The sequence below is a fragment of the Aspergillus stella-maris genome (genome assembly GCF_047715825.1).
Source record: "Aspergillus stella-maris strain CBS 113639 unplaced genomic scaffold BDV14scaffold_44, whole genome shotgun sequence".
Lineage (NCBI taxonomy): Eukaryota > Fungi > Ascomycota > Eurotiomycetes > Eurotiales > Aspergillaceae > Aspergillus > Aspergillus stella-maris.
In genome coordinates, this window is record NW_027396838.1 from 214,211 (window position 1) to 235,042 (window position 20,832).

Sequence of the window (20,832 nt, forward strand, 5' to 3'; positions counted from 1 at the left end):
CAGCTGGCGTGACGTTTTGCGGTCTTGGAGGTAAGCTTATCCCCTTATTTCTTTAACGAGTTCGTGTGATACAAGTTGTGGATTCATGATAGCGATTCATTCGTAGACATGATCTTCATTTGCGACGCCAGTGGTGATTCGCGTCTGGTTACGCAGTGCTCTGGGGGTTGTCACGTTGGAGCCGACGGTCAGCCTGGATGTGGTGTCTAGATCGAGAATAGTCGAGGAGAAGGGATATGGGCAAAAAAGCAAATTTCGGATAAAACGCGATTGAACGTATATAGTGCTACATCTGTTATCTACCTAAATGGCTAGCCATCCCCCCTCCCGTCGGCCCTACTCCTTCGCACCCTCGAGCCCACCTACATAGCTGAACACCGTCTTCCCTAGCACATATTGCCCCTTATCCGCGACGACAACCCTGCGCGTATGATACTTCCTCCCATCAATGACTTCAACCGCCCAGATCTGCACAAATACCAGTCAGCTTTGTCTCTTGCAGAGTTACCCCAGGATACAACCAACCTGCTCAACAGTCCACCCAAAATCCCTATTCCACATCATAGTATGCACCCAAACCCCCTTACCCCCCCTACACCCCTCACTCAAATTCCAAACCGCCCTCGCCCCATTCTCATGAATCTCACCCCTTAAGTACCTCTTCGCCCGCTGGTCCGGCACAACACTCACCATCTCAAAGTCCGGATAAAGATCACCCTGCTCGTCGGGGACACCAGTGATAAGCTCACTGCGCACCTCGCAGTTTCCGAGGAAGTAGTCGTTTTGTTGAGTTGTGCGGGTCCAGTCGAGGAGGCGGGTTTCTTTGTTTCCGGCGAGCCCGCCAGTTAGGGTTGCGGTTATGTTGATTGTGGGTGGTGTTTGTGATTGTAATTGTGTCGGTGTTGATGATGATGAGGTTTGGGGTTGGGAGGAAGGGTGAACAGTGATTTCGAGTTTGATTGTTGCGAGGGATACGGCTTTTCGGAGGGTCCATCCTATGCGTTGCTATATTGTATTGGGGGTTAGTCGGTAAATGGGTAGGTGGAGAGTTGTAAGGTTTGAATTTAGGGGTGATTGCGGTACCATCTTTAACATTGCGTCGGTCCCTGTGGTTAGGGATTTGTCCTATGTTAGTGGATTGCCGTGTTAGTTTCTGTAACGGATAATGGAGGCTTCGAGTGTTCTTCGCATGAGTTCCCAATGTCCTAGGGATGAGTTACATACCATTGACCAGCGCCCATTAAGTTCCTCCATATTGTACCGTTAAGCTGGAAATGTTCTCTGGAGCTTTCCTTCAGGTCTATCGTTGCAAGTTGTCGTTGCGAAGGCAAGCATGAACGAGCGAAAATATCCCAACTGTCCGGAGTATATCCACATCCGGAAAAAGCAAAAGAAAAAAGTAAAAAAAATGAAAATAACTAGGTAGCTAGGTACGCCCATCAGCCCCTTCTGACACCAGGTCCCGGAACGTGACATGCAGCGCGTATCCCGTGCCGGAGTTATCAGTCGGCATTACTCCGGTGCCATTTGTAAGTCTCGAAGTTACTCTGTAAATCAAGTCTTGGGTGATATTGAGTAACATGCCCTACCTGGATTTATAATTTGGATAACATCGGGCAAGACTAACGATGCCAATAACACGGGTCCTAAGGCCCTAACTCAAAAGTCAGCCTAGCTACGCATAAAGACGCGATTGAGGCCTCGATAATCCTGGGTATCTAAATTGATTGAGCGACTGGGTCATAGTAATATGTTGACGTTCTGACACAGAACCATTCTCGTTTACACGGGTGCAGTAGCACAGCTCGCACCAGCATAGCGTAACGTGGATCACGCCGTACGAGATACTACAAAGCAGGTACTGCATACCATGCGCCGATATCGGAATTAAACCGGAGTCTACGCAACCTGATGCCACCTGTTCCAGTAGTCGGAGTCGCAACCCTAGCAAGGATTATATGAAGGAGCTGAACATGAGTTCTTCATGGGGGTGTGAATTCCTGTTTGGCGCAACCGATAATATAAATAGTATTATCTATGATATAATCACTGCTGAGCCTTTATATGAATCTCCGAATCCTATCTGAAGATCGTGTATTGCCCGAGGCCGGGATTTGCGGGAGATCTTCTAAGAAAATGTGGTGTTATAGGGTTTCGAATGTACTGTTTGATGATTCCTGGATTGCATAAAGCTGGTCTGGGTAGTGCTTTTGGCTTCTCTGTCTATCTCCCTGTTGAATAATCGAATGGTATCCCTGTGTTCTTACCTGGTAGATACTCATCATCAACCAGGAACGATGCGAGGTTGGTTGCTGTGAGCAGGTTGACACAAGCCCAGGTCATAGCATGGTACCTGAGCATAGGTATGTTTCAACTCAATATGAAATAAAGTAGAAGCCTAGGTACTCCATACATAAAGACTACCCACTCACACTCTCTATCAATCGAATTTACCTATACCTTCCCCATCTCCTCTCCTCTCCCACTTCCCCTCCCCCTCAACTCTCCCGCCATAACACTCGCATGATCCACCCGTTTTACGGGATACCTATTAAAGAAAAACGCAAAAACAGCCGTACACCCACACAAAACACCCAACCAACTCGTCGTCGTCGCAAACCCCGCCACATACCTCGGCGCATCCTCATCAGGCCACAACCAAGAAGAGTAAATACTACTTGCGTTCCCAATCGCATTGATAAGTGCAATAGCGACAGCGCGCTTCGCAGCAGGCTGTGGTATAACGTCGGATACCCAAGTCTTTACAAGTGGCGAACAGCCGTATATTGTGCCGAATGCGAAGATTGTCAGTACGTACTGCGCTGTTTTTTGGTGAGAGGGGATTGTGGCGACTGCGATGAAAAGCACTGTGCCGATGAATGAGAGGATGCAGATGAATTGCCATTTTGCTTTGTAGCGGTCTGCCAAGTAGCAGGATGTCACGACGTAGACTAGGGCGGCCATGTATGCGGGGATTGTGTGGTCTATCATCATCAAGATCTTAGCACTGGCAATACAGACTAGGTAGTGGGTTGCATTTGAGAAGGAGAATTGGAACGTACACTGTCCCTCCGATCCCGTCCATCCAAAACTCTCCACTAATGTCGGGATAAAGTATTGCATCGTCTGTGATCCAGTGACAAGCACGAAAAGAAAGCACTGCGCCCAAACGCGCCAGTCCGCAACCGTCATCTTGAAGGCTTCCCAATGTGGGATCTTCGCGGCCCCGGAGCCCTGCGTTAGGGCTATGCCATCGACTGCGAGGCGGTTGCAGGCGAGTATACTTTCTTCTTCAGAGAGAAACTGCTTGCTGGTTGAAGGGTAGTTAGGCATCAGGAGGTAGATGATTGCTGCGGCGGTTATGGATGCAAGGCCTTCGAGGATCTATAGATCAAATAATCAGTTTATGCAGGTTAGTCTGGAACACTGAACTCACAAATAGCCATCGCCAGCCAGGGAGACCGGCTACTCCCTCCATATTATCGGTGATGACGCCAGCAAGAAGCCCCGAAATGGCTCCGGCCAGCGGAACAGACGTGTATAGCACTGCATACCTCGTCGCAAGTTCATACCGGCGATACCAACTCGAGAGGAAAAAAGCGCAACCAGGTGCGAAGCCCGCCTCTGCAAAACCCAGCAGGAATCGCATACCGGCTAATTGGCTCCAGTTGTGCGTTGCGCCCATTAGGGCCGCGAATGTTCCCCAGACTAAGGCGAGGCCGGGGAGGAATACGCTTGGCCTCACGCGCGTAAGGATCATGTTCGCGGGGACTTCAAAAACGAGGTAGGAGATGAAGAAAACAAGGACAATAATGGAGTATTGGCTGGAGGTTAGGGAGAAGTCTGATTCTAGGCCGGCTGTTTTGGCGTTTCTGTTCATGTTCTTGTTAGCGATGTTGGCTACAGGGGGTTTTTGCAGGCGTACCCGATATTGGCTCTGTCAAGAAAGCCCAGCAGGTATAGCACCCAGGTACAGGGGAGGATCCGCCAGTCGAGTTTTCGAACTAGTTTTCGCTCCTCTGGTGTGTTGTCTACCCAGGTTGAGGCGATGAGTTCAGCCTCGGCGAGGTGTTTGCCGTGAGGGTCGGCGTCTTTATCGTTTGTAGAGAGGCGCTCAACGTGGTGGTCGATGCTGCCTTCTTTGTCTCCTGGAATGGACATTTTGGCTGAATGTACCAAGAAAACTAGGAGTGCAATGGAGAGTGAGAATGGGGTGGGGGTATACGGTTGAGCCCCGGGATCATGACTGATTTATAGACGTTCCCGGCCAACACCTCGGTGGTAGGAAAGCTTGACTGCCATCTGTCATGCAATGTCTACCCCATGGGGAGGGGAGTGGAGAAGCTTTGTGTCGGCAAAAGCGCCGTGCTGGACCCTGACAACTCATGCAGCGAAGGGGCTTAGGGTCGGCAAATCCACCGAGTGCGACTCCACGGCACTTTCACCGCGATCTGCACAACCACCACTCCTTCCGACCGAGATAAACCAGGATACTCTGAAACTATAACACTACAACATTTTGAATCATTTGGAAACATCTTGCAATCCTTGAGCACCCCCAAAACTCTTCGATCCAGCATGGTCAGCGCAGTCACTCTCCCAGCATCTGCCCCGCCACGGCGCCCTCGTATAGCAGTCACACTCGGCGACCCCTCAGGTATCGGACCAGAGCTCATAGCAAAGCTCCTCAGCAATGCAGCAAATGTCGAGAGAGCAGATATTACCCTGCTAGCCGATAAATCCGAGCTCCAGAGCGCGATTGCGGACGCAGGAGGTGTCCATGTCGTTGTTTCATCTGGCGTTGCCGGACCCCACGGTATCCAACTTCTCGACGACAACAGTACAGCACAATATCATACTACCCGAGGAGAAGTATCTCAAGCGAGCGGAGCACGCAGCATCCACCAGCTAAAGCGGGCATTGAAACTAGTCCAAGTAGGCGAGATTGACGCGATTGTATTTGCACCGCTTAACAAAAGCTCTTTGAAACTCGCGAGAATGATGGAGGAAGATGAGCTGCGATGGTTCGCGAATCAGTTGAATTTCAGCGGCGTCACGAGCGAGATCAATATTGCTGGGTCGCTGTGGACTGCGCGAGTGACGAGCCATATTGGTGTTGAGAAGGTCGCAGAGCGAATTACAACGGAGTCGACGTTGAAAGCTATTGAGCTGTTGCACCAGTTAAGGTAGGGTCGAGGCATTCATTTCGCAGGTGCTCCATGCTAATATTATTGTATAGATGGGAATCCGGCATCGAATCCCCCCGGCTAGGCGTCTGCGCATTGAACCCGCACAATGGCGAAAACGGGGCCTTCGGACGACAAGAGATTGAACATATCCGACCTGCTGTTCAAGCAGCCAGAGAAGCAGGAATGAACGTGCAAGGCCCGTTCCCATGCGACACAATCTTCCTGAAGCGGGAACACTTTGACGGGATTGTCACGATGTACCATGATCAGGGCCAGATCGCCATGAAATTGCTCTCCTTTGACGGAGGTGTCACTGTTCAAGGGGGCTTACCGATTCCTGTTGCTACCCCAGCGCATGGGACCGCTTTTGATATTGTTGGGAAGAATATTGCTGGTGTGACGAGTACGCAGAATGCGTTTGATGTTGCAGTAACGATGGCGGAGAGGAGGATTTTGAAAGAAGTCGGGGGCGCTCCCCGTGTCATTCCAGTGAAAAATGGACCTGGCATGGAGAGTACTGTTATTAAGGTTTTGGAATCCTCTTGCTGTTGATCAAGTCAATCGTCGACGCATAGCCAAGGGGTAGCTAAAAATATATATTTGCGGCGCCCGCGCCTGGTCTTCGCTCACTATGCCGCTTGCACAACAGGTTTTCCTAATGTCCGGCTTTGCGCCACTATACTCCTTAGTTTGTCGGGATACCCTGAGCAAGGTAATACCCTGAGCAAGGTAAACTAGATCATGATCCATAGAACCGATGGTCACATGGAAGATAGATAGGTAATGGCAGCCGAAGTGCACTAAACCGCACCTAGTCAGAGAATGCTATTACGTATCTGGTGCCCACTACACCAAACCCGTCTTAGCGGCCCTCTGGTCTTGCCGACCTTTACCAGAGCACGAGACTTTGTGACCCGAGACTTATAGGGCAAGCAGAATTATGATCACCGAGTTGAAAAGGGTGGTAAAGGCAGAGTATAGCGCCATCCGAGCGCAGCAAGACAAGCATCACCCAAGACTCGCTGATTGAATGGCCGAGCATTTGGCATAGAATGGGCCGACGCGGGGTAGTTGGCTCAGCTGCAGCTGAATTCCTGCACATCCTTTGCACATTGACTGCGCCATGCCATCACTGGTCTCAACTACATTGAGCAGTACCACTCTGATAGAGCGTATGACCCATGCCTCTACATCGGTACGATGACTACACAGCCGCATGGATATGCGCGCTGCCTTTGGAGCTGGCTGCGGCCTGCGCAATGTTGGATGAACGACATGACTCGTTACCCGTTGACCCAGACTCTCGAGACACAAACAACTATGTCCTCGGAAAAATCGCAAAACACAATGTTGTTGTCGCATGCTTGCCATATGGAGTCACTGGTACCGTATCCGCTGCGAGGGTGGTGAACCAGATGCTTGCAACCTTCAAGCGCATCAAGTTCGGTCTGATGATTGGAATTGGCGGCGGCGCTCCAAGTGCAGAGCATGACATTCGACTGGGCGATGTGGTTGTCGGAAGCCCTAGAGGGATGTTTGGCGGCGTGATTCAATACGATTTTGGTAAGACTGTACAAAAAGGGCGATTTCAACGGACTGGAATGCTCAATAAACCACCAGAGGTGCTGCTGACTGCGCTGAGCAACCTTCAAGCAAAGCATCTAATGGAAGGCCATCGAATTGAGAACACGATCAGCGAGATGATGAACAAGTATCCGATGATGAGCTTTCAGTATGCGCGACCCCCTGCAGATATTGATCGTCTTTACCTCGCAGACCATGAGCACCCCGAGGATCAGCCGACATGTCGTACCTGTGACCAGAAGCAACTTGTTGATCGCGCCACTCGGCCACCGTCAGCTCCACAGCCGTATGTACATTATGGACTGATCGCTTCTGGTGACCAGGTGGTCAAACACGGGCGGTTGAGGGACCAGCTGCGGAAGGAACTCGATGTTCTTTGTTTTGAGATGGAGGCAGCCGGGCTCGTCGACAGCTTCCCCTGCTTGATTATAAGAGGAGTAAGCGATTATGCTGATTCGCACAAGAACGATGTCTGGCAAGGGTACGCGGCTGCGACTGCAGCTGCTTATGCACACGAATTGATGCAGGTAATGCCGGTCGGGAATGGTGACCGTCAAGACTACGAAGGCAGGGAAATGGATGCTGGTGAGCTTGCAGCTGGGAAATCTACCTGAGCCGTACTTACAAGTGGCAGTCGCGAGTGAGGTTCGCTTCCGAGTACAAGAATGGCTGTCTCCTGCCAGTTTCAAGGACGACCTGCACAACCATCAGAGCGACTATATGGACGGCAGCTGCGACTGGGCTCTCAAAAGCAACGCGATGAAACTCTTCTTGAAACCATCTCAAGAGTCTAAAATTCTCAGGATTGGAGGCGCACCAGGCATAGGAAAATCAACGCTCACAGGCCTTTTGATCGGCCAACTCGTTGAAGCTGGAAACCCGAATGTTTTTTATTTCTTCTGCAAAGACACGGCAGAGGGCAAGAGCCGACCGTATCAAGCCCTTCGTACAATTCTCTCCCAGGCCCTTGTTTTGGACACCGAGAATCGAGTGTATCCATGGTTGGAACAGCTCCGGATACAAAGCGGCCAACCGCATGTGGAATCTCCTGCAGTCCTCCAGGAAGCTCTAATGCACGCCCTCCTAGCTCTCCCATCAACCAGCAATAGTCTCTGCATTGTGGTGGATGCTTTGGACGAGTGCGAAAATGGCGTTTTCCTCGCGTCGGCACTGACCAAGGTGTTAAACGCATCGAATCGTCCTTTCAAATTGCTCTTGACTAGCCGTGAGGAACCGGACCTGATGGATTTTTTTAGTCAATATAACACGAAAATGATTGCCAAAGGACTTGCGTCCTTGTTCGCATTGACGGTTCAACCCTCATCCGTCAGGCAGCCAGTGAGATCGTACATACAGGAGAGAGTCACTCAACTTCGGCATATCCGCGACACTCCCCTGGGAGAACAAGTATTGAAGGAGGTCACAGCAGCGACTGATGGGTCCTGGCTCTACGCAAGGCTCATTCTGGATGAGATAGGACGCTCGCCCAGCCCTGCATCCGTAGCTCGACAGCTGCAGAATATTCCGACTGGTCTTGTGGATCTCTATCGCACTATATTCACCACCGTGGAAAACGCGTTGACAGCAAGCGAGCTTGTTCTCGCACAACAACTGTTTATATGGATTGACATGAAAGACTTTGTGCTCGTAGGAAGGGGTACGCTTGACAAGGAAATTCTGGACGTCGTCTTCCAGGCCGCAAATTCTGGAGAGGAAGTGTTCAACTCCATCGATCTTGCCCAACGACTTTCTTCGCCGTTGATCGCACTCAAAGGTGAAAGTAGCTCGAGTCTCATTGACGGGACTTTGGGTGTCAGGATAAATTTTGTTCATCATACAGCAACGCAGTTTGTCCGACAATGTGCAGCCAGGGAAGGGTCTTTTGACGTCCCCACGGTTCTCAAGCCGCAGCCCCTCAAAGCGCTCTACCGGGCAAAGACAGCCATTTGGTACTTTGAGCACAGTGAAAGGGCCGCTAGCCTGCAAGATCACCTTATCGGCCAACCAAGAAGTAACTTTAAGGTCGACGAGGGAGCCTATTTCGAGATGGCCTACGCACTCTGGGGTGCGTTTTTCCTACAGACACTGCCAGATTGCCTCGACGATGAAGACCTTGAACAAGCTTCAGCTCTTTGCAATCAGCTAACGGACTTTTTGCTGTCGGGTAGGTGCTTGAAATGGATCGAGATGGCAATTATCATCAACTACGACGGCGAATTTACCAACCTCTTCAGCAATGCCATAAAGGCGTTCATGGCGGCTACAGAGAGTCTGAAATCCACGAAGCGATGCAACTCGCTACCCGCCTTCCGCACATTCTCTCTCGCAAGAAGGCAGTTCTTTGCCGACTATGCCTATGTGATCGCTTGCACGGGGCCGGTGGATCGAAGGGTCATGGCGGTGCCTGATGGATTCGAGAGCCGTCCCCTGGCCACTGCCCTCATGAGATTGGGTAGAAAATGGACGCACTTATATTGAAAGATTTTGGGTTGATATGGTTGCAAAACAAGCCGTGGTTATTTCTGATCCGAGAGGAACACCACCAGGACCGCCGCATACCCACAGAGAATCAGTGACGCACCTAGCAGCGTCTCCACGACTTGCCAATTGTGCCAATTGTCACTTTAATCTTGCGAACTCCTGATATTGCAAGAGAGCAGGCAACCGCCAGCGTGATAATGCTAACTAGTGCAATTTGCAATGCCGCAATGGCCGATACGGTCAAGCCCACGGAGAGAAGTGCGGTACTTACAGTTACTATCATCTCAATCCTCGACAATGGAAAGAATATACTTGCTGTCGGCTCTAAAGCTGGGCGATGATCTGAGGGTGTCAGGGCTGTGTTCTGCGAGGCTTGAGTCGTGCTCTGCTAGCTTTGACGGCAGATATAAGTATAGCAACCCGGAGACTGGCTCGTACGTTTATAAATGCATACGGATGGTATAGGCGGTAGTAGATCAAATACGTGCGTTAACAAAAATTCCCCCCCACGCTCCATTACAGGTACCTACGCCACTTTACCTCACAGTCCTCCCTCTGCCCAGAATACACGCAATTCCACAAGACACAAATCCAGAACCAGAACCAGGACCAACCTTGTCATCATCCATCCTGTTCAACCGGAACCTCGCACCATCGCCCCCTGAAGGCACAACAGCGATAGACCCCTCACCCACATAAGACTCCTCATAAACCTTCCATAAAACCTCAACATCAAACTCGACCCTCCTCATTCCTCCCCCAGAGCACTTGGTTCGCTCGGCATACAACCTCCTCAATGGCCCCAACACCCGTCTCTCCCCCTCCACATCACGAACATACGCCTCTCCGTGCAGGGCAATCCAAACCTTAACCCTCCTAAGACCTTCCATTGTCCCAATCACGCTCCAAAGAGCGCCCCAGTGCTCAAGCCACGGATCACCTTCTAGTCTCTCATTAACCTGGCGTCGGCAAATACGATGCATATTCAGGATATAAGAAAATGAAACTTCGAGAGAGCGGATCGCATGGAATGCGGAGTGGGATAGAGCCCATTGGATGTTTGAGAGGATCCGGCATTGTTTTGCTGTTGTTATTGAGAGGTGCGGGATTGTTAGGGACCAGAGGGTTGTTAGGGACCCGGTGTAGCTGGGACGGGATATAAGGTAAGTTACCTACTTAGCAATTTGCTGAATGGGTAGACGGGTGGAACATACATAACACGACAAGTCAAAAGCAACGAAACCCGCTGATCGCGGTGTTCGAAGACCAAACTCGTTGTATCGATGTTCGATTGGCAGTCGCATGGCCGCTGATGTGTGCGGTGCGGATGGAGGCGCGGGAAACACGCAGTGTGTCGCTTGAGGCCCTTTGCGGTGCATATGCGGTGTTGGAGGTTGTCCCCTGGGAAACGTAAATTTGGGTTTGAACAGTTTGTACCTGGCGATAGGGTAAAGATGGTGACGGTGTTTGCTACGTCGGCAAAGAAGAGCTCGTAGATCTGGCATCTTATTTCCGGTGGGAGTTTTGTTAGGAACGGGCTTTGGGGTTGAAAAATTGTAGAGTCATTCATGGCGTGGTGAACTAATCTCGGCTGCATTGCGCATGGCCTGTGCAAGATGTCGGATGATATAGTCAGTTTGAGATTGCTGCCTTGTGTGGCTTGGACTATCACAAGGCATCAGCTTTTAAAGTATTCAGGATTCAATGGACATAAGACTAGGTAATCTCAAAAAAGCGTTAGAACTTCCAGGTTGCATGATTAGGATGCGGGATTGATTGGCGGCATGACTAGTCGTATGGTATTCCTGCACCAGGCTCCAATCGTCCGGGGCGAACTATGGGTTCAGAGACTCGTATCCAGTCAAGTTCATAAAAAGGCCAATTCGGAATCGATAAGTTCAATTCCAAAAAGGAATCCGTCGTCAAACCGCCAGTCCAAGTCGCCAGTGAGATCGAAAGGGTCCTGCTGGCGTCCACCGTCCGCCTGCACTACACCACTCGAGACGTTGTCCGCGATATGCGGAGGATAATAGTCGATGCCACTGCCGCTGGTGTGAATTAGGGAGGCTTGGGTCGTGCCTCCACTGCATGCGCCTCGTCGATTGGACCTAGTTACCGGAGGAGGTGGCTGGACTTTGATCAGAGGCGAAGTATAGAGAAAGCTGCCATCGTCGTGGCCGGAGGAAAACCTCTGGAGCAGGTCTCTGAGGCCGGTCACTACTTGGCGAACAACATGTCGCTGGCTCGCGTTGTCGGCTACTAGGGATAGAACGCCCACCAGGTCTTGTACACTATTCAATGCTGTCTTGGTATGAAAGTTCAAGCCATATCCAGCGAGATCTCGTGGGAGGTGAATTGTGCGAGAATCACCGTGCCCACTCTTGCCAAACACAACGGCCATCTTGAGCAGAAATGACGCACAGACTGCTATCATGGCGTGGACAAAAATAGGAAGCTCAATCAAGGCCCTCTGAAGATCGGCAGTGGCTACGATATGTCTTGCCGTGCTCATCGCAGCTGTTATGGCGAGATTTGCTGCTTCCTGGCGTTCCCAGCCCATATCCAGTCCCAAATTGAGATCGAGCTCCGAGGAGGATTCCCTCGCCGAGATGCCTCGTAGGGACACCGAGTTGAGCTGGAAGCGCGCCAAGTGGTAGTAGAGTGCATTAACCGTCGGGGGGTCTGTCGTGGTATTCAGGTCCTTGGATTTGGGTTGGTGATCGAGACGCCACTGATCCACCGAGATATTGAACTCTTTTAGGCGCTCAAAGTCGTCACCGTCAAGCTCGAGATCTGGATCGCATCCGTGCATAAAATATCCGCTTGCGAGGATTCGGAACAATTTGACTTGAGCAACTAGGCCATGGTCGCCTTTAGAAGAAAGTCCACTGGTCAAAAGCTTCTCGGCATTGCGAATCGATGCGTCTTCGTGCATCATGGGCGGGCGTCCGTACGCTAGGGCAAATTGGTGGTCGCAAACGTACAAAACGTACCATAGTCGAACTCTCTCATATGATTCCAGTGACCCCCGAGCAAATTGTAGGGAGGACTTGTGGAGATTCATTTCAGTAGCCACGCGGACGGCCCGGCTGCAGAGCGCCCAACTGAGACTCGTGAGGTAGAAGGCGCCGATGCAAAGAGCTCTGATTACATCAAGGTTCTGGCAACGCAGGAGGCACGAACCACGCATTAAGGAAACAAAAGCACCGTAGGTTGCATGGAGCGACTGCTCACGATGGGGTATATGTAGCGCGGCAACGGTGAGGACGACAGCGACCAACAGGGAAGATGACTGCCTTGCCTCCTGCAGAGTCCTATGCGAGCAAAGCATACCCTCCCAGAGGAGCGGATTGATATGAACACGGTAGTGGTCAAACAGGAACTCTGCCTCGGACAGTGGGAGAGTACCTTGGGTTATAAAGTCGGGTCCATTGACGCCGGCGGGATCAACGCGTATCAGTTGCGAATTGTTGGGATCGGTAAGATTGTAAAGATTGTTCATCGGCAGGGGTACCAGATCTGTGTCATCTTGACTTTCGTCATGTCCGACTGTAGGGCCTTCGGGGGTGAAGTTGGTACTGGAGCCCTCGCCACGAGCCGTGCTCAACGGAGATAGCGGCTGTACTTGGGCCCTAACTAGTGACTCGGGGTGACCCCTGGAACCCTGACAAGTAGCAGATAGACCAGGAATGTCAGACAGGGCTGGGGGATTTCTTTGTCGAAGGAGCTGTTCCACAGCATTGTCCAGCCGGTCAATGGTAGCTGTAGTATGTGCCTTCCACCTGTATAACAATTAACAATCATCGAGGTTAAATGGCGCATCTAATTACGCAGCATCCTCATCCATAAACTTCCTGGCAAAGTTGTGAGGAACACACTCTACACCACTTCTGATACATTTGTTGCATGATTCCCGACCCGGCTGAACAAAGCATTTGATCTTGTGCTTCTTGCACTCGGCACCTGGTCCTTGTCAATTTGATCATTTTAGCGAGCGTAAGCCACTTACAAGCACGAGTTAACCGCGGCTTGACAGCAGCAGTAGAGCTACTCCGAGAGTAACTCGATGCAGGCCTATCGTCAGTCCTGGGCCGCTTGTGGCTACTCATTGTAAACAGTTCAAGACTTGACCATGATAGAAAAAAACCTGGTGGAATGATCGACTAAGTATATGCGGGGAAGGCAGCCCTCGGTAAAAGCGCCGATAAAACATGGCGCTCTGCTTGCTCGGGGGTGCTCCGTGATACGAAGCGCAGCTCCAAGAACTCATAGATTAGATCCCAAATGGATGTCAAGGTTGAACCAAGCCCTGTTGTATGCGACAGCACCCTTACAGGCCACTCCTCGAATGGCAGGCGATTGAGACCCTCAGAAGATTAAGATAAAAGGCCATGTGTAAAGGCAGGTACGACTCTTGCCCTACTAAGGGAGAAGGTACTCAACATTGCAACGATCCATGCGAGGCAAGAGCCAGGGCAAGTTCGCGGCTGCCTTTCTGGCTATTTTCACAGGATCAATACCTCGCATGAAAACGCCTTCCCTTGACCTCTGAATTGTAAATCAGGATCATTCCCGCGGGGTTCTCGGCATACCAAGCTTGCACCTCTTAGTAATGACGGGGCTACAATGAACCCCGAAAGTGGACCATACCATGGCTCGCTCCTTATATAAACGTCATTCCTTCTTCTCTCAACTGACGTTTTCCAACTTTTGATCATCCCAACCATGGCCGATAAAGAACTTCGGGACAACGTTTCGCGCGTCAAGGCTTCATCGCCACTCGGCAAAGGTCTCTTTGTTGGCCTCCGCGCCGCAGATGTCGTTTGGCAGTACAACCTCATCTCCCGCGGCTGGGCCGGCCAATTCATCGAGAAACTCGGTGGAAGGGCGCTTCGACACCCTGTCGGACTTGGCCCAGGCGCTCTAGCAAAGATCCATCCCTATCTTGGCCTCGTCAACGCTTTTGCACTCGGTAGCGCCGTCAAGCAGATCATTCATATGGTCTTTGTCTCGGAGCAAGAGATGCCCACTGGCTCGGCAATCACGATCCCTCTTTTCAATACTATCTTTAACACACTCAACACTCTGTTTGCGATCTGGACCGTTACTTCGCCTATCACTTCGTCGAACACCCAACTAACCACCCTTGAGACCCTAGCGACAAACCCGTTTATCGCCATCGGCGCAACAGCCTACTTCATCGGAATAATAGCCGAAGCAGTCTCTGAGTTCCAGCGCAAGGCATTCAAGGCTGACCCGGCGAATAAAGGACAGCCATTCGCCGGTGGTCTCTTCTCACTTGCGAGGAACATCAACTATGGCGCTTACACTATTTGGCGGGCTGGGTATGCGCTTGCCTGTGGTGGATTGAGCTTGGGTGCCGTGACGTTTAGTTTCTTCTTCTATGATTTCGCCGCGAGGGGTGTGCCTGTTTTGGAAAAGTATATGGTTGAACGGGTAAGTCTCTTTATGTAAAATGAGGGAATGAATACACTAACGGTGGGATTTCAGTATGGAGAGAAGTACCTCGCCATCAAGGAGCGCGTGAAGTATACTCTTATCCCTGGTATTTACTAGAGCCTGAAATATATCAACTTAAGCTGTGATGGTATGAAGAAATATAAACGAGGAACCTGTTTGTATTGCTGTTTCCATGGAGTCGAGTCTCCGCCAGTTGCGATAAATTCTCAGAAGAACAGCTCAATAAAAGCCCCATTTAACACGTCAATGTCCTAGTCACGAACTGTAAGATGACCTTAAACAAGGGGACATCATCCATCGGATAGCGTCGGAAGAACGCCGTCACTGACAGTGGAAACCTAACCGAGAAATAGGAACTGGAATGGATGGATCGCAACGAAGTCATCTATCAATCCATAGACCGATTCCCAGGCGGGGCCCCGATCAACCCGACCTGCCTCATATGGAAACCCTCAACGAGGATTACGAAGGCTAAGGAGAATAAAGCTGGGTCCTTTCCTCTTTACTGAGACAGCATAGCAGCTCCATTCCCACTGTATCAAAAACAACTTGGAAACCTGAAGACAACATCAACCTACCAAATCACAGCACTTCCTCGCGGCAGATCATCAGGGGCCGGGAATGTCACCCAATAATAAATATCCAGATCTCGTATTCACTTCTCAGCGTCCCGTGTTCCTGCACGGTCCAGTCCATTTAATATCAATACGAGAGAGCTTAGCCCAACCAAGTTAATCCTACGTACTTGGGCTCTTCACAGAGGCAGTGGAGAGTGTGGGGGAATACGGGGGTCCATCGCAGATACGGGCTGCCAGTGGTTTTAGCCGCAGTCCAAAGACAGTCTTCATTTATTATGGTGCTATCTTGGGTACATTGAGACATGAGTGCATCCAGTAGGCGTTTGCTTCGGCGTAGGCTATGGGACCGTGGCCATGGAATCTCTCGTGTCCCGTTTTGGTGAGATTCGGCGAGATGTAACATCGAGGGCTCGTATGCTGCTGGAGCTGACCATGGAAGGATAACAGCCGTGGAAATCCGTATGGGCATCCTTCAAAAGCGAGGAGATGCGAAACCCCTGGACGAAAGGTATAAAGGCTGCCTTCTCCGTCTCCTCGACAAGACTCATTCATCAACGCAGCACAGGAAAGCACAGCAGCTCCCAATCTCAAGTTACAATAACCAGTCCGTCAAGATGAAGTTCCTCCCCACCATTTTTGCAACCCTAATCCCATCTCTGGCTCTCGCGATACCAGCCCCCGAAGCCGAAGCCGAAGCCGACGCGGCGCCTGCTCCAGTCGCAGAGGCTATCGCCACCCCTATCGAAGTTGACCTGGAAGCGCGCACTCCCAGCCCTCAGGAACTCGGCCTGGAGAAACGAGCAAATACCGTTTGCAAAATCGTCAACTCCTCCTCAAACCACGTGAACTGTCGTTCTGGGCCGGGTTTTGACTACAGTATCACCGCGCGCGTGTACCCGGGAAGTAGTTATCAGTTTAATTGCTATAAGAGCGGGGATTGTTATGAGGGGAATTGGTGAGAGCCCCTTCTACATTTACTATAATATAAGTGGATTGCGTGAGAGAGGTTAATGATGTTGGCTGGGTGTAGTACTTGGCAGCGGATTAACTGGGACGGGAAGTTCTGCTATGTTAATGGGTATTACACTGATAGTCGGTGTACTGTTGGTATGTTTCCACGTTTATTAATCACCGCCGCGACAGAAAGACCAGGCTAATGTCGTTGATAGCTGCCCTTGGGAAGTGTTGAGCGACCCCGCCTAGGTGACCTACGGTACCTATGTTTGGGACTAAATGAGTACGCTCATTGAGAGTGGTGTGGTCCATATATTGAAGGACTATGATGGAGGTTGGTGTGAAGGATATGGATTGCGATACGAGTTGATTGGTGGAGGTCAAACAGGTAGGAACCATAGGTAGTGGAAATGAAAACAGGTTGCCATTGAAAAGATACACAGTGTCCTATCGTAGACCCATATAGCTATACCTGACCGCGATTCCTTCTGGCCCAGCTGGAGCTGCGCTCAACCCTTAACAATATCAAACCCTCCCTCCCACTCATCAAGCGCCTTCCTAATCTCAATCTTATAAGCCGGAATCCCCCCACTATAACAAACCGGCTCATAGACCTTCCCCGGAATACTCCCACCCATATAAGTCGAACGTGTAGTCGGGAACAGAGTTCGATCATTCAGTTCCACAATATGCTTCTTCCACTCCTCCGACGCTTCAAGTTTCGGATTAATATACTTGACGCCGTTCGCTTCGACCTTCGCGATGGCGTCTGCGATCCAGCGGCCTTGCACGGCTACAGAGGTTGGACCATTACTTAGCAGTGTTGGGCCGTGCGGTCCATATATGTGGAACATGTTTGGGTAGCCGCTGACTGTGGTGCCTAGGTATGTCTTTGCGCCGGGGATCCATTCTTCTTCGAGGATTGCGCCGTCTATGCTCTTGAGGCCGAGTTGGGTCATTACGCCTGTTACGACGTCCTGTTCAAGAGTTAGTACAGGGATGTGTAAAGTAGGAGTGGGTTGAGGACATACGAAACCGGTAGCCACAGCAATAACATCCAACTCATGATGCGTCCCGTCTTCAAGAGTGATACCGGTCTCGGTGAACTCTTTGATCGGGTTGTTCTTGATATCGACGAGGTGAACGTTCTCCCGGTTAAACTGCTCATAGTAGTTATACTCCAGACAAGGCCGCTTAATGCCAAAGTAATGCGGCATATCCCACGGCGCCAACAGTTCACGGAGCTGGGGATCGCCAATGCGCGCGCGAGTCTTCTTCGCCCAGAAGTTGTAAGACTCCTTGTTTGCGTCGGCGTTGAACAAGTTATCTTTGTAGAGCGCAACCCAGTACCGGAACCCACCGTCCTTCCAGACCTGCTCGTAGAACGCCTCGCGCTCTTCAGGTGTATCGTCGAATGTGTTCTTCTCGTGCCAGCCATAGAGGAAGCCAGCAAAGTTGGCCTCACGGTACCGGAAGAGCTCGGGGTAGTACGGTTTTATGCGCTCCTGTTCTTCCACGGTTAGGTCGCGCTTGCGCATGGGGACGGCGAGGTTAGGTGTTCGCTGAAAGACTTTGAGATCGCCGGCTTCGGGGCCCCAGGCTTGAGTTATTTGGACTCCTGATGCACCGGTTCCGATGATGGCGCAGCGTTTGTTTTTGACTTCGATGTGCTGTTCCGGCCAGAAGGAGGAGTGGTGGACTGTTCCTTTGAACTTGTCCATGCCTGTCCAGGGTGGGATGTACCGTTTGGCGGCCTGATGTTGTTAGTACTACCTATTCGGCGAGACTGGAGTAGGATACACGTACAAAACCAGTACCTAGAACGAGGTACTTTGCCTTGGTAGTCCGGCCATCGGCAGTCTGGATGTTCCATTTCCCCTCGGCAGTGTCGAACTGCCCGCCGACAACAACAGTATTGAAAGCACAGTCTTTCTTCACACCGATGACCTTATCAACATGGTCGAAGTAATCTCGAAGGTTCTCGTAGTTGGGATAGTTGTTTGGCCAGTTCCAGGTGTTGTACACTTCCGGCCAAGAAAACTCATACTCGGGTACTTCGGAGTCAACACCTGCGCCAGGGTAGCAGTTCCAGCGCCAGGTACCACCAGTATCATTGCCTGCTTCGAAGATATATGTCTTGAGGCCGCGGTCGCGGAGGGTCTTGAGCATGAATATCCCGGCTGTGGGCGAGGTATGTTAGGAATCTGAAACGGCGGAATGAGCGGCGGACTCACCAAAGCCAGCTCCTACAACCAGGGCGTCGATATCGAGGTTCTCGGCGTATGGTCCGGTCTTGTCAGCGTGCGTGGCTGAGTAGTCTGTCAGTTCAGTGTTGAACTTCTTGGCTGGAGGTACGGTCTCTCCGAGGCTGCCCATGGTTTTGGTTTCAAGCGAAGGCTGTTTCTCAAACGTAGTAGTTATTCAGATAATTCAAGTTTTCATGTTGAGCAATCTATCTTCTCCCTCGGCTCCTATTTATCCTGTCCGTGTGTGCCATCACCCTTGCTGCTGTAGTCGTACGTATAGTCCGTATTGCAACGGTTGTTGTACAGTTCCGCAGCCATGTCGATACAAGCCACCACGACTGGTCGTTCTAGATCAGCCAACCCCGCCTTTGCGGACAAATGACGTTTCCCCGTCTCTGATAGCTGAGCTGGCAATTCATGATTGGTCGGTCCAAGGAGCTTCGGATCGTTTGTAAATCATCCTGCGCGGGGAAAGTGAATCCATTGCGGTTCCCAGCTGCGGGTCCGCAGTTTCACGTTGCCTTCGGCGAAATAAGCAGCTAGATTCAGACCACAGGGAACTGGACGCCTTGCCAAGAGTACCTCTCGGCAGCTTACGTTGGAAGCCCCTTGTTATAAGACATTGAACCAGCTTCAGTTGGAATCAGGATTATTTTGTCTCCCATTCCCACTTACTGATCAATACTGGAGAATAACATCGCAGTCATGCCTCTCCAACCTGAAATAACTTCACGTCTAACTGAGATTGTTGACAAGGCCTGCGAAGATCCGGCGACCGGCATTCCTGGTGCTACTGTTGTGGTTGTGGGCAAAGATGGCGAGGAGCTCTTCGCTCACTCTGCGGGAAAGCGTGGCATGGGTTCCGACGAGCCCATGACACTAGAACACATTTTCTGGATTGCATCATGTACCAAGATGCTGGTTGGTGTTGCCTGTATGCAGCTCGTCGAAAAGGATATCCTCAAGCTCGACGATGCTGAGCAAACAGAATCTCTCTGTCCAGAGCTGAAGGACCTCAAAGTCTTAAAGCCAGACGGCAGTCTCGAGGACAAGAAGAACCCGATTACCCTGCGTATGCTCCTTACACACACTGCTGGGTTTGGATACACGTTCTTTAATGACAGGTTGAGGCATTGGTCGTATCCTGCTGGCATCGACGAGTTCTCCGGTCGGATTGAAGATGTCACCACGCCTCTTTTGTTCCAGCCTGGCGAGGGATGGGAATACGGTGTATGTTTCTAAATGGTTAGACAAATCGCATACTAACGGTCTTCATAGGTCGGTATTGACTGGGCTGGAATCGCACTGGAGCGGGCGACCGGCTTGACTCTCAACAACTATCTCCAGCGACATGTACTCGAGCCCCTTGGAATCAAAGATATGTCGATGATCCCAAGCCATGACCTTCGCCAGCGAATGGCATATATGAATTTTAGGAGTTCAGACGGAACCTTTAGGCCTCGCGATCATCTGCTTCGATTGCCCTTGGTAGTCGATCCGGATGATGAAGGTGAGGTTACAAAGGTGTTTAATAGCGGTGGCGCAGGAATGTATGCAAAGCCACAGGATTACTGCAGTAAGTCCAGAAAAGAACATCTAAGATAATTTGAATTTTGATTCAGTTTTGCAGAGGTGTTGGCTGTCCTCTTGAACGACGGAACATGCCCAAAGACAGGCGCCCAGCTGCTCCTCAAAGAGACAGTGGACGAGATGTTCACAAATCAGATTTCGCACTCTCCCAATTTCAGTCGCCAAAGTATTCCAGCCTCCAAGCCGGATCTGACAAATGCAATACCAGAGTTGTATCCAGTGGCTGGAAACCCGCCGCAAGGTTGGGGTTTGACCTTCATGTTGAGCAACGGTGGTCCGACGGGACGGTCGACATCAACGGGGCACTGGGCCGGATTGGCAAACCTTTGGTGGTGGGCAGACAGGGAGAAAGGTGTTGCTGGACTAATTGCGACCCAAATCCTACCGTTTGTTGATCTTCCAGTACTTGGTTTGTGGGGGGATGTTGAGGGGACGATATACCAAGCGCTGGGTTAAGCACAGGTGTTGGGGACGTTGCTTTTGTGTCAATATCATTGCTTTTGGATGCCTAAGGTCCTGTATCTAGTGAAACAAAAACTCAGAATGATAGCAACATAATAAAGAGAGTTCGCGAACAAAACTAGGCAGGTGTGTGGCGACGCATCGCAATTTCCCAATTAGGGTTCTTGCACATTACGCGCCACGACTACTTCAGTTTGCCGCTTAGACCGTCCTAGCCTCATGGATTGTTAGCTACAATCCTCGCTCCACGGAATGTCGTCTGGTCCA

General features: G+C 50.9%; 8 protein-coding genes across 8 annotated transcripts; 4 read left to right on the forward strand and 4 right to left on the reverse strand.

Moving 5' to 3' along the window:
* Positions 1-2,375: 2,375 nt before the first annotated feature.
* BDV14DRAFT_210137 (major facilitator superfamily domain-containing protein) lies at positions 2,376-4,161 on the reverse strand (the record flags this gene model as incomplete). Its single annotated transcript, XM_073775816.1, has 5 exons — positions 2,376-2,398; positions 2,487-2,984; positions 3,063-3,384; positions 3,437-3,872; positions 3,926-4,161. The coding sequence occupies 5 exons, from the start codon at positions 4,159-4,161 to the stop codon at positions 2,376-2,378; spliced, it is 1,515 nt and encodes a 504-aa protein (XP_073626111.1).
* Positions 4,162-4,467: 306 nt separating this feature from the next.
* On the forward strand, positions 4,468-5,755 carry BDV14DRAFT_177284 (uncharacterized protein). Its single transcript, XM_073769387.1, has 2 exons — positions 4,468-5,186; positions 5,240-5,755. The coding sequence occupies exons 1-2, from the start codon at positions 4,579-4,581 to the stop codon at positions 5,739-5,741; spliced, it is 1,110 nt and encodes a 369-aa protein (XP_073626112.1). The 5' UTR covers positions 4,468-4,578; the 3' UTR covers positions 5,742-5,755.
* A 615-nt stretch (positions 5,756-6,370) lies between these two features.
* BDV14DRAFT_202189 (uncharacterized protein) lies at positions 6,371-9,251 on the forward strand (the record flags this gene model as incomplete). The annotated part of the gene is made up of 2 exons (XM_073773943.1): positions 6,371-7,358; positions 7,408-9,251. 2 exons carry the CDS (start codon positions 6,371-6,373, stop codon positions 9,249-9,251), a joined length of 2,832 nt encoding a protein of 943 aa, XP_073626113.1.
* Positions 9,252-9,790: 539 nt separating this feature from the next.
* Positions 9,791-10,824, reverse strand: BDV14DRAFT_202190 (uncharacterized protein; the record flags this gene model as incomplete). The annotated part of the gene is made up of 2 exons (XM_073773944.1): positions 9,791-10,400; positions 10,469-10,824. The coding sequence occupies 2 exons, from the start codon at positions 10,822-10,824 to the stop codon at positions 9,791-9,793; spliced, it is 966 nt and encodes a 321-aa protein (XP_073626114.1).
* A 297-nt stretch (positions 10,825-11,121) lies between these two features.
* Positions 11,122-13,363, reverse strand: BDV14DRAFT_202191 (Zn(II)2Cys6 transcription factor; the record flags this gene model as incomplete). The annotated part of the gene is made up of 3 exons (XM_073773945.1): positions 11,122-13,036; positions 13,085-13,217; positions 13,264-13,363. The coding sequence occupies 3 exons, from the start codon at positions 13,361-13,363 to the stop codon at positions 11,122-11,124; spliced, it is 2,148 nt and encodes a 715-aa protein (XP_073626115.1).
* A 600-nt stretch (positions 13,364-13,963) lies between these two features.
* Positions 13,964-14,835, forward strand: BDV14DRAFT_210144 (uncharacterized protein). The gene is made up of 2 exons (XM_073775817.1): positions 13,964-14,711; positions 14,766-14,835. Exons 1-2 carry the CDS (start codon positions 13,980-13,982, stop codon positions 14,829-14,831), a joined length of 798 nt encoding a protein of 265 aa, XP_073626116.1. The 5' UTR covers positions 13,964-13,979; the 3' UTR covers positions 14,832-14,835.
* Positions 14,836-16,776: 1,941 nt separating this feature from the next.
* On the reverse strand, positions 16,777-18,643 carry BDV14DRAFT_210146 (flavin-containing monooxygenase; the record flags this gene model as incomplete). Its single annotated transcript, XM_073775818.1, has 4 exons — positions 16,777-17,244; positions 17,299-18,021; positions 18,074-18,447; positions 18,502-18,643. 4 exons carry the CDS (start codon positions 18,641-18,643, stop codon positions 16,777-16,779), a joined length of 1,707 nt encoding a protein of 568 aa, XP_073626117.1.
* A 575-nt stretch (positions 18,644-19,218) lies between these two features.
* Positions 19,219-20,559, forward strand: BDV14DRAFT_191172 (serine hydrolase domain-containing protein; the record flags this gene model as incomplete). The annotated part of the gene is made up of 3 exons (XM_073771456.1): positions 19,219-19,743; positions 19,792-20,089; positions 20,144-20,559. The coding sequence occupies 3 exons, from the start codon at positions 19,219-19,221 to the stop codon at positions 20,557-20,559; spliced, it is 1,239 nt and encodes a 412-aa protein (XP_073626118.1).
* Between the last annotated feature and the right edge of the window lie 273 nt (positions 20,560-20,832).